General features: G+C 44.7%; 1 protein-coding gene across 2 annotated transcripts in view; it reads left to right on the forward strand.

Annotated features, from left to right (window-relative positions):
* Positions 1-919: 919 nt before the first annotated feature.
* Pdzd8 (PDZ domain containing 8) overlaps positions 920-12,323 on the forward strand; it is a 59,108-nt gene continuing 47,704 nt past the window's right edge. Inside the window, exon 1 of one of the 2 annotated variants that reach the window (XM_013124675.3) lies at positions 920-2,046. In XM_013124675.3, the coding sequence (XP_012980129.1) occupies positions 1,130-2,046 (917 nt within the window). In that variant the 5' untranslated portion in view covers positions 920-1,129. The remainder of the gene's footprint in view (positions 2,047-12,323) is intronic. The other variant, XM_005085342.4, reaches the window with a different exon arrangement.

A 12,323-nucleotide genomic window follows, 5' to 3' on the forward strand; every position in this document is an offset into this window, starting at 1 on the left:
CTCCTTTTTTTTTTTTTTTTTTTTTTTTTTTTTGGTTTTTCGAGACAGGGTTTCTCTGTGGCTTTGGAGGCTGTCCTGGAACTCGCTTGGTAGTCCAGGCTGGTCTCGAACTCACAGAGATCCGCCTGCCTCTGCCTCCGGAGTGCTGGGATTAAAGGCGTACGCCACCAACGCCCGGTACATCTCCAACTCTTTCTGGAGCACCAGGGACCCGCTAATACACCGAGTAAAAGCCAAGGACCCCAACGACTTCTTTTGGGCCGTGTCACTGTAGTCACCTGTGAAATGGGCGGGTGCTAAAAGCAACCAGCTGCCTCAGGGAGAGCGCGGCTGGTCCGTGCTGGCGAGCGACGGCGGCCTCCGATGCACTCGGTCCTCTGGGCCGGCCTGGGCAGTGTCCCAGCCGCCCGGCGCTCAGGCTCTCTGCGGCAGGGGGAGGCAGCGACACACTGCGGGACGCAGGGCGGCCGCCGCAGAGGTGCCCGCGGCCAGCGCGGGGGATGGGATGGGCGCGGGATAACGGGCGGGCTGCGCCAGGCCCGGCCCGGCAGGCTCTGATCTCTCCAGGTCACCCTCCGTTATCCCCCGCGCTGCGCCCCCACCGGAGAAGACGGACCCGCGGGCTCTCCCTCCGGCGGAGGAGGAGGAGAGGAGGAGTGCGAGCGCGTCGGGAGGGGGGCGCGGCGCTTGGACGCTCGTCCGGGAGGCCCGGGGAGGCCCCGCGCCCGCCCGCCCGCGAGCACGCCCCGCCCGCCGGGAGCGCGCCCGCTCTGACGTCACGCGCCGCTCGCCCAATGAGCGGCGTCCCTGCGGGGAGGCCGCGTTCCCGCCCTCGCCCGCCGCAGCCTCCGCCGCCGCCGCCGCCGGTCACCGCCGCTCGGGCCGCCCCCGGGGGTGGGGTGTGGGGGGGGAAGGAAGCGAGCGTCTGAGGAGGCGCGGGGCCGCGGGCGGACGGTGCAGGCGGGCTGAGACGCCGCACGGCAGCACCGGGCTGCGGACGCCCGGGACGGGCTCAGGGAACCGCTCATCCCCGACCGATGTCCTCAAGATGGAGGCGGCGGGGGCGACGGCGTGAGGAGGGCGGCGCGGAGAGCGCGGGAGCAGGCCGGCGGGCGTCCGGGGCGGCGGGATGGGGCTGCTGCTCCTGATCCTGGCGTCGGCCGTGCTGGGCTCGTTCCTCACGCTGCTCGCACAGTTCCTGCTGCTCTACCGCAGGCCGCCCGAGCCGCGGGCGGACGAGGCGGCCCGCGCGGGCGACGGCTTTCGCTACCTCAAGCCCGTGCCGGGCCTGTCCCTCAGGGAGTACCTCTATGGCGGCGGCGGCGGCGGCGAGGAGCCCGGGGCGGCCGGGTCCTCCGAGGCCGGCGCTAGCACGACCCCGACCTCGACCCCGACCGCGACCCCGACCCCGGACAGCCCTGCGGCCCCTCCGACGCGGGAGACCTGCTACTTCCTCAACGCCACCATCCTGTTCCTCTTCCGGGAGCTGCGGGACACGGCGCTCGCCCGCCGCTGGGTCACCAAGAAGATCAAGGTGGAGTTCGAGGAGCTGCTGCAGACCAAGACGGCCGGCCGCCTGCTGGAGGGGCTGAGCCTGCGCGACGTGTTCCTGGGCGACACGGTGCCCTTCGTCAAGACCATCCGACTGGTGCGGCCCGTGGCGGCCTCGGCCTCGGGCCCGGGCGAGCCCGACGGCGGCCCCGACGGCGGCGACGCGCTGCCCGCCACCTGCCCCGAGGAGCTGGCCTTCGAGGCGGAGGTGGAGTACAGCGGCGGCTTCCACCTGGCCATCGACGTGGACCTGGTGTTCGGCAAGTCCGCCTACCTGTTCGTCAAGCTGTCGCGGGTGGTGGGGAGGCTGCGCTTCGTCCTCACCCGGGTGCCCTTCACCCACTGGTTCTTCTCCTTCGCGGAGGACCCGCTGATCGACTTCGAGGTGCGCTCCCAGTTCGAGGGGCGGCCCATGCCCCAGCTCACCTCCATCATCGTCAACCAGCTCAAGAAGATCATCAAACGCAAGCACACCCTGCCCAGCTACAAGATCAGGTGAGGGGGAGACGGGGGCGGGGGTGGGGGCGCGCTCAGGGGTGAGTGGGGGGAGAGCTGCGGCTGCTCAACCCGCCCGGGGGTGGGGTGGAGTGGGGTGGGATGGGGGTAGGGGGGCCGGTGGCCAGACAAGGGTCGAGGTCCCAGCACGGCCCCCCTGGTCTGCACTGAGCTTCCATCCCTGGACAAGTGTGTGTGGGTCGTCCCCCCCCCCCCAGGCGGAGACGAGTGTGCGTAGTGGGCATTGTCACAAAGACGGCAGTGGGGGCTGGAAGCCCGACCCGGTGCCCCCCGGGAGTGTTGAGGCTCCCTTGCCTGTGGGTGCTGCACCCTGGGGGCTGCAGCTGGGGCGCTGGCTTTTCTGCAGAGTGTCCTGCGCCTCGTGGAGAAGTTGTTCTGGATCCCCTGCAGGCCTGAAGGGCGGGCGGGCTCCCCCAGCCCCAACCCGGTCTGTTCTGTGTGGCACAGGCTCTGTTGAATGCTTTGACAGCCCCCGGGGGCTAAAGGCAGGGGTGGGTGGTTGCAAAAGGGTGTGTCTTAGGAGTTGAGCCCTGTGCCTGGTGGGTGTCCCCTTTGTGGATTTGGAGTGACTGTCACCGGCCGCTCTCCAGTCATCTTGAAGACGGTATTTTAAAGATAGGGATTTTGAGGTTTTAAAAGTCCCCTCTGTAATCTGGTGACCTATTTTTTTTGTGATGCATTGTTTGGATTCATGGATTGAGTTTTCTTCTACTGACATGGAAAGTGGAAGGGGAAATGAACATTTGGAGGATTAGACTTCATCTGTGGGTCTTGGGAGGCTTGTTTGGGTAGAAAGGCTCATGTTTCTTTTAAAACCGCCAGTGTTTTAAAACTTCTCTGTGTGTCTTCCACTGATTCCATGTTCACTGAATTGAGCGTTTTAGATTTCGTTCTTTGAAATTATCCATGTAGTATGGCCTTAAAACTGCCCTTTAGTGGAAATCGAATGTCCCCGGGCATGGGTTTTCTACCACAGTCTCAAGCAGAACGAATTTCTGATTTCTGAAGCTTGGACTTTACCAGTTTATGTTTTGTTAAACTAATAGAATAAAAGGCAGTTTAAAGTGTTGGGTGGCAAGAGAGCTATTGTGTGAGGCACATACTCCCTTGGGTTTGCAGGGGATGGTGAACTGGTCATTCACAGTGCAGGATTTCTAGTTCTGTAAAGTATATATAGTTTATGAAACATACTTTTACGTGATTACATTACCGAGTTGTAGTTTTGAAGCAGTAATGTGTTTATAGTAGTGTTGCTAAGAAAGTCATAAGCAAAAGTTGCAGACTTTGATAATTCATCACAATTCATTGGTCAATCAGATACTACTGCAGAGTGCATCACTCAGTACACATTTTTTGGACGTTTATTAGGTCCTCCTTACTTTTCTCAGTGTTTGGAATTCAGTACTGATCAGAAATAAAGATTGCCACCACCTTCATAGAGTTTGGAGTTCAGTGAGAATTGACTTGTCCACTCACTAACATTTAAACTGGGGTGGAGTGGGTAGAGGGTTGAAATCACTAGAAAGCTGCTTTCAGGTTAGGAAAGGGAAGATAGAAATGTGGGGATGAAGAGTACTGCCTGAGGAAGTCCTAACATTTCTCCAGAAGTGTGCTGCACGGGTGATAGTTGCCGGACTGACTTCGTGAACTACAACACATCTAAGACGAGGCCCCATTCCTACAAAGAGAACGTAGCCAGCATTTATCCTGTCTTGTTATTTGAAAGAATGAAGCACGTAGTAGTTTAAGTCACACAACTGTCAAGTGATGAAACTCAGCTTGGATAAAGTGAGGCTGTCCTTTTAATTTTTTGTAATTTAAAGTAATTTCAACTTCATTTATTCTTTATATTTCTTGGACTGGGAACTATCCACCAATAAATGCTATTGGTGTAAATTTTTGCTTCCTGCTTGCAAAAACTTGCTAATCATTCTGATTAAATGAAGAGATATACACAAAAAGTTTCTTTTGTTTTTGGAGTTAAAAATAACATTTTACACAGGCCAAACTTTTAACCCCAGATCTTAGAACTAAGTCCCATTAAGTGCATCACGATGACTCCATTTAATTATCTTGATTATTAGTAATGGCGGAAAACAAAAACAAAAACAAAAACAAAACACAGCATAAAGGCTCCCAAAGCAGGACAGATTAGCAAATGGGAGAGGGTGCCTTCTTTGGGCACACAAAGTTTTGATCTTGATAACTCGTAACACCACCACATAGAACCTGGAGCCTGGAGCATGCTGGGAAAGCCTTCTGATATTGAGCTTCCCCATCAATAGTTCCACATATCTCCTCCCTTTTTTGTTTTTCTTAAGTGATTTTTTCCAAATTATGATATCATAGCAATAGGCTAGACAGTTTTCTAAATCCACAACTCTGAATAGAATGTAGCTGTGAAACTTCCTACCTGACTTAAACTGGGCCTGTAAAGTTATATTGTAAGGCTAAATCTTTGGGTGGTGTTCTGCACAGCATTTCCTTTTTAATCCCCTAGTTTGTGTTTATCCGTTTGAACATCTAATCTTCTTTAAGAGCTAAAATAGTAAAGCAAAGTATTTTGAGTCTGGGCTCTTTGCTGCCTTAATCGTTATATAACAAGTTTCTTCTTGGTGAACATTGTTGTTCTTTCTAAACTTTTGTTTTTCTTTTTCATCTTCTACTTTATGAACTATTTTAAGGAAAAAGATTAAAACAACGAGGGGAAATTAAGAAACGACTCCTAATACAACAGAACATATTTTTAGGATATTACAGTTCATCTTAGTAAAACCTAGTGTTTTATAAACTGCATCAGTTGGGTAAAATCTAATCAGCCATCATCTGAGTTCTTAGGAAGCTTGACTGTTTCTAGGTCAGACACTGGGGCCCTGGCAGTTGTGAAAGGTCCTTCATCACTGTTGTCGTCTGTCTTCTCTGTGAAGTCTGGGTTATAGTCCTGGGGTGGCCGGGCAGGGATCTCTGGGGCTTGGGAGTCTCAGGAATGCATCTGGGGTTCTCACCCCTTCCAGTGCTGCCACCCTCTAATACAGTTATTCATGCTGTGAAGACCCAGCCATTAAAACTATTTTTGTTGCTACTTCATAACTGTAATCTTGGTACTGTTAAGGTTGGTAATATAAGTACTTGTGTTTTCCCATGGTTTTAGGCGACCCCTGTGAAAAGGTGGTTTGATCTCCCAAAGGGGTCTCTACCCACAGCTTGAGAACCACTGTTTTAGTGTGTGTTTTGCCTGTAGCCAGCACTGGTTGCTCAAGGGAAGTGCAAATTCAGTTGGCCAGCACTGTTATTAGCCCTGCCCTGGTTTCCTAATGCTAAAAGGTGGGAGATTTTTTCCATGAAGTCAATTTTCATGATTTCCATCCATATCTGCATTTGTCGTAACAACAGAAGCAAAAGGAACTGCAGTGGCTAGCAGCTTTGGAGTGAGGCTTGTGTGTGACCTTTTCCCATACTTCATAGTTACTCCTCACCTGCCCCACTGAGCTGGGACCTGCTTTGTTTGGAGTCCTGTCCTCCTTTAATGGAGGGCGATTGTTTTACCTTTTAAATTTTGTTTTTGAAGGAGCTGCCATTGAGCAGTTTACTTTTATTAAAGAGTCTCTGTAATGCTGAATTTTAAAAAGTCATTTTGCCACAAATTAAAAACCTTGAAATATTTCCACTTGATTTGTTGAGTAGTAATAGTAAACAGTGGTGTCTGCCTTTTGTTTGAATTTGGAAAATGTTTTGCTTGAGTGAATTTGGTCAGTAATTAAACAATTCTCAGCTACAAAAGAAGAAACAAAACATACTTAATGGGCGTTATGCTTGAGTTTATTGGATATGGACATGTGAGGATGTCATTTATAGGTGTGGGGTATCTTTTGAGTGTGACTTTGTTGTAACTAATTATTTTGTCCTATCTTTTTATTCCTGTAAACATCCTGAAATATATTTGTAGAAAATTTTCACTTATCCTCAGTGACCGGAAGGCAAAGAAGACCACTGTATTATCCTTGCTAAGGTTGAGGGACAGGGCAATAGCATCATTCATTATATTAATGTAGACACCATTGATTTCCAAGAACTAAATTAGGCTTGGTCTGTAAAACCTCCTACTTTATAATGTAGTTTATACATAATTTATTTTGGGGTCTAATGTGATGAAAAGAAAAGCATTTATTCTTAATGTCAATTCCATTTAAAATTTTTTCCCTGATTATTTGAGGTAAAGATGACTTTAAATAATCCATGCTGTCTTAAAAACTTCCAAAGTAAACTCACAGAAAACTTACAAAACTGTTTGGGAGGTGTATTGTACTTGCTCTTTCAATACTTTTCTCTTTGTGTATAGATAACTTTGGAAAGTTATGTTCCCTTTAAGGTGGCTACTAAAATTTCTCAGTGGTTATGATAATTGTTAGCTTTACTTACTAATATTGCTAGGAAATGTAACGAACCTTTGGTACTTCAAGATAGTAGAAACAATGGCATGAGTGTGTTATTGTAGCTATCCTGAAGTAATGATGTAATATAATGCAAAATTTCATCTGCTGTGTTTTTTTTTCTTGTATTATGGCTCAGAGGAAATATGTTTTCTTCTGTTTTGTAAATGGAATTTCAAGATCATTTTCTCAGAGATGAATCCTGAAGTCATTTTAAAAGTCATTCATTTTTCAGAAAATGCTAATCATATACTGCACATACCTACCTAGCTTTGTTGGGTGTTGGGTTGATAAAAATGGTTATAAGGTATTCGTGTTCTCTAGGGCAAACAAATAGTTCATAACAGCAGCATCTGGATATGTTGAAGATGGTAAGTTTGTGAGGAACAGGAAGAGGAGAGATCAATATCTCTGCTTAAGCAATTAGATGATTACTTGTTTTATATATAGCATAGTATGTCTAGGGAAAAACTTTATATGTAGGGTTCAGTACTACTCAGTTGCATGTATCCACTGGAGTTGTAGAGTGTTGCCACCATGGATCAGAAAGTTCTATTGTGTAAGATACTAACCTACAAAGAGTAAAGCTCTCTGGTTTAATGATAGTTTTATTTCTGGCACATTGGATTTCCTGAAGATAGTATTGTTACAGAAATGTATTGAAATCTGAGGGTAGCTGTATAAGGGGGAAGTCAGGCCTTACTCAGAAATGTGTATTGTATTGGCTATCCTAGAGAGCCACAGTGTTGGAGGAGTGGCCTGATCAAACATTAGTGTTGATGTGTAAGTATTACTAACAGTTCGTTAGATGAGCTGGGCAGTAAAATACATATATATATTATGTGTGTCAACCAGGCACTCTAGGCAGTCAGTCCACACACTTGCTGTGTCTCCCCCAAGTGAGAGAGGTAGGCAGCTTCTTTTTACAGATTCAGAAACTCAGGCTTATAAGGGATCAGTGACTTTCTCAGAATCCTAAATAAACAAATAGTAGAAATCCAGGAATCTCGAAGTCCCATGCTGTATTTCTGTAGCAATAAAACAATCATAACATCCAGAGGGTTGTGCTAGCTAGATTCTTTTAGCCCTATAAGTTCCATTTCTCTCTCTCTCTCTCTCTCTCTCTCTCTCTCTCTCTCTCTCTCTCTCTCTCTCTCTCTCTCTCTCTCTGTGTGTGTGTGTGTGTGTGTGTGTGTGTGTGTGTGTGTGTGTGTGTGTTTAAAATTTAAGAGATGATGAGGAAACTATCTCACTGGAAAATCCTGAACTATTCACTGCCTGGCCTTCAGGAGAGCTTTGCCAGTCCCTTGATCTTTACCCTCAAAAACAAAGACAAAACTAACATGCTTTTCCACAAAAATGTTTCTTAGCATTTTAAAGGGCCTTTGGGGTTTATGGAAAGCTAAAGGGGGCTGTGGATCATTTCTGCAGAAGAATACAAAAACAAATTTTCACAAATGTAGTTTGTTTCCTTGAAGCATATGTAGGGTTCCTACATTTTGGGCTGAAAAGTAAACACTGAAAGGAGATAATTTTGTTGCAATAATTTAAACTAAAACTAAAAAGAGTGCACATAGAAGACACTTCATAGTCTAGTTAGCCTTCTTAGAATGTACACAAGATTGTGTGGCTCAGACATTTCTAAACAAACTTCCATATAACTCTATTCTCTCTCTCCCTCTCTTTCCTCCTTTCCTTTCTGTCTTTCTTTGTCTTTTCACTCTTGGTGAAATTTCCCTATAGAATGCTGAGGCATTCAACTCAAATAATGATACCATTAACTTCCTACCACCCATGTCATTGGGTAAATGTTGAATTTTTGACAGTATTTTGCCAGTCATTTACAGACATTCAAATAGTGTGTAGTAATTAAAAATACTTGTAGTTAAAAATCTATTCCTGCTATCCTCAGCATTCTTTTGAAGTATACTTAAATGATCAAACAAACACACCGACACCCAGTCATTTTGTGCAGAGTCGATGCCTTGCAGTTCTTCCTCTTTCTCTCTGTACCTGTCCTCTCCTGCTGCTTCCCCTCGTCTCCTTAATAATAAAGTGCAGTGTTAATGTGACCCTGCAGGCGCATCTGTGAATAACGTGGGCAACCCTCTCAACAGTTATGCATGGATCCAATTCATGTACTCTTCATTCTTGTATTTTTATTTTATTTTAAGCAGTCTTTAATGAAAGTTGTCCGTGTGATTCCTCTTCTCCTGCATCTTCTCAGTTGTTCTTCCTTGTACTTGACCTTCTCCTTTCCTACTTATTGGGACTTATTGGGACTTGGCTTTCCTTTCCAGGGTCTTTTTGAGGTCTCCGTTCAGCTTTAGCTTGGATAATTACCACATGGATAATGTGCCATTAAATGCCTTTTCTTGCTGTACTGTTTAATGTAGATGGCATATTTCTTCCTGTACTCCTGAACCCCTTTGCCAATCTGCTGGCCTTGGTAGTGTCCTTGGACAACCTGAACTTCATCATCCTTTCCAATGGAAACAGATCAAACATTATGCTCTGTCTCAGCTCTTTGGAAAGAGGGGAAGACATGATCTTCCCCTGAAAGTGAGAAGGTGCTGTCTTTGGTTCTTGCTTTGGTCAGAAGTCACAGGAATTGAACTTCCTTTTGGCGGCTGTGGGTCCAGTGATGGCCACAAAAAGGAAGAAAGTTTAATCTTTACTCCTGCTCTTTCTTTGGATTTCTTAAATAGAACATAAGGAGTGTGTTTAACACACACACACACACACCCCTTTTTAGGTGTGTGCGCACGAATGCATGTGTATGTGTGTAGACATGCATGTACATGTATATTCATGTGTCTGTTCATGTACAGTCCAGAGTTTGGTGTTGGGTTCTGACTCAGTCATTCACCACCTTTATTTTCTGAGATAGGTTGTCTTACTGAACTTGGAGCTTGCAGATTTGGGTAGACTGGCTGGCCAGTCATCCTCCTAGCCTTAGGATCTGTCCTACCTCCCTGGTCTTTATGTGTTGGTTCTAGGAAATTGAACTCATGTTTACAGGAGCACTTTACTGATTGAGCAACCACTCCAGGCCTGCCTTGTTTTTTCCCCCTTAGTGGTTAAAGATTATTGCTTATTGATGGTTTATAAATAAGTACTTTTGTATAGTCTCTACATAGATGTGTGCCTCTTCTAGTGACTTGCATGCACACAGTTGTACAGATATTAATTCAGTACCAGGACTTTGAGCCTTATCTTAGCCCCATATTGTGTACAGGCCTTTCTTTTCCACACACAATGAAAAACCAAGCACAAGTGTTTCTACAACCTTCTCTAAAATTCAAAAGGCCTTGGCTTTTAATTTTACATTCCTAGAAAAGTCAGTATTGATTTCATTGTAGATTATTTTCCCCTGAACTGATATAGAATAAAAAGAAATATTTTCATTGGTCTCGTGTGTAATTACCAAGTTTTGTGAAATCAGTAGAATGTTTAGAACATATTTCTCTTTATTTGTAGTCAGCACATTGGGCGTCATGAATTCTTCATGTATTGTACGAACAATGAAGCTGATTTTATGGCGAGTGGGATACTTAAATAGCAGGGCTCTGATTTCCTTAACTTTTAGTAAAAGAGCTAGAAATATCTCTCTCCCAAGCATTATCATTCTTGTTGTTGTATACTTAAACATGTTGTGGTTACTCTAGTAAAAATAAGGGAGGAAGCTTTATTGTTTTGCGTTAAGTATTGTCTTACTTTTCTATTACTACAATAAGACAACATGTCCAAAGGCTTACAGTTTCAGAGGGTTAGACTCTATGACCATCATGCCAGGAACATGGCTTGAATGGCACTGAAGCAATAGCTGAGAGCTTACATCTGTGACACAATCACAAGTTCCAGGAGCACACACTGCAACAAGGTTCACACTTCCTCATCTTTCCCAAACAGCTCTACCAACTGGAAAGCAGGTATTCAAAATATGAGCCTCTGGCAGCCATCCTCATTCAAAAACCCACAAGTGCTTCATGTATTTCCATGGGTCATTGCTAAGATCTGTACCAGTTAAACAGTCATTTGTGACTTAGGTATGATGTTGCTCCTAGGGTCAACACCATAGTTACCTCTGCAACCTACAACATGTAACTACATGCTTTTGCTGGAAAGTCTTTTGTAGCAGTAGTAACTCCATGGCTCAGAAATTCACCTGCTTCTGCCTCCCAGGTGTTAGGATTCAAAGTGTGTACCATACTTGGTTTAAGATTATTAATTCTTTTTTGGTTTTTCAAGACAGGGTTTCTCTGGCTGTCCTGGAACTCAATCTGTAGACTAAGCTGGCTTAAACTCAGAGATCTGTTTGCATTGCCCTCATGAGTGCTGGGATTAAAGGCATCTACTACCACTGCCTGGCCAAGATGATTAATTCTTTGTGTTCAACTTTTGACATCGGAAGAATTAAGCTAAATATAGTAAAATGATTTCCTTTTGTTTTCTAATGTTGATATGGTAAGCAGTATAAACTTAAATTTAGTTCAGATATTTTGAGATAAGGAGAAAAATTTTGATGATCTTAATTTGTTTTTTGTTTTTTTGTTTTTTTTTGGTTTTTCGAGACAGGGTTTCTCTGTATTGTTTTTGAGGCTGTCGGTCCAGCCTGGCCTCGAACTCACAGAGATCCACCTGCCTCTGGATGATCTTAATTTGTAATAAACTCTACAAAGAACTGTTTATATCAGTTATAGTTTTTTTAAAAAGTAAATTACTTAAAATAACTGAATACTGACTAAAATATTCGCGTAAACAAAACAGCTGAGTAAATTATTTAAAACTTAAATTTTAATAACTTTAGAGCTAGGATTTAGACTGTTTTGAGAGTCTTGGAGGCCAATGAGAATTTATTGAACCAAACTCTATGATAATAATTGTTGGAGCTTAGGAAATATCTGTGCTCTTAAGGTTTCTATTAAGAGTAACTCAGCCTCTGACCCTGAAATAGTAGGATTAGCAGATAAGGAATTTGTGGTCTATTTCTATAATTACTATTGGTTTCTTGGTTTAGTTTATCCTAGGACCAATCATGCTCTTATTGTTTTTGAGACTAAATAAAATGAAAATTTGGTTTTTAAAGTTGAGAGAAAGAACTTCATGAATATGTGACTTAGCAATTGTTTCCCTGTTTTGTAGGCTATGTCTTCCCATAGAGTAGACTTCATATAGATTTCTCAAAGTGTAGATAGGAGGGTTGTTAGTCTTACAAGTATTGTGTAATTTGTTCCGGCTTGAATGAGGTGATTATTATAAACAGATGTGGAGAGAATGACTATATTAAAATCAGTTATACTTCAGAAAATATTTTGATTTTACTTGGGAGAGGACACTTAAATAACTGAACAGTTGGCTGGATGGTGGTGGCGTGTGCCTTTAGTCCTAGAACTTGGGAAGTAGATATAGGCAGATCTCCTGAGTTCGAGGCCAGCTTGGTTTAAAGAGTGATTTCTAGAACAGCCAGGGATACACAGAGAAACCCTGTCTTTAAAAAAAGAAAGGCTGAACAGCCATAACCTTAGAGTATAATGTTTTCCTCGTTGCTCTGTTCCTCTCTCTGCCTTCACAGCTGGATTGTAGCTTGTGTTCTGTCTGCGCCCAGACTAAACTTTAATTCTCATACTTTATTGCCCCTGTCTTTTCTACAGTTGGGAGGCAGTAATTTACCTTAAGTTGTTTTCTCTCCCTGTTCCACAAGAGTTCAGTTTATTCAATAACTATAAACCCTGCCTTGCTAAGGGTACCATGCAATCCAGAAATAATTTGTGGTAAAGGGAATACATTGAAACTGTCCCTTTTTCAATATTTAAAAAAAAAAAT

The sequence above is a fragment of the Mesocricetus auratus genome, unplaced genomic scaffold, assembly GCF_017639785.1.
Source record: "Mesocricetus auratus isolate SY011 unplaced genomic scaffold, BCM_Maur_2.0 Super-Scaffold_4256, whole genome shotgun sequence".
NCBI lineage: Eukaryota > Metazoa > Chordata > Mammalia > Rodentia > Cricetidae > Mesocricetus > Mesocricetus auratus.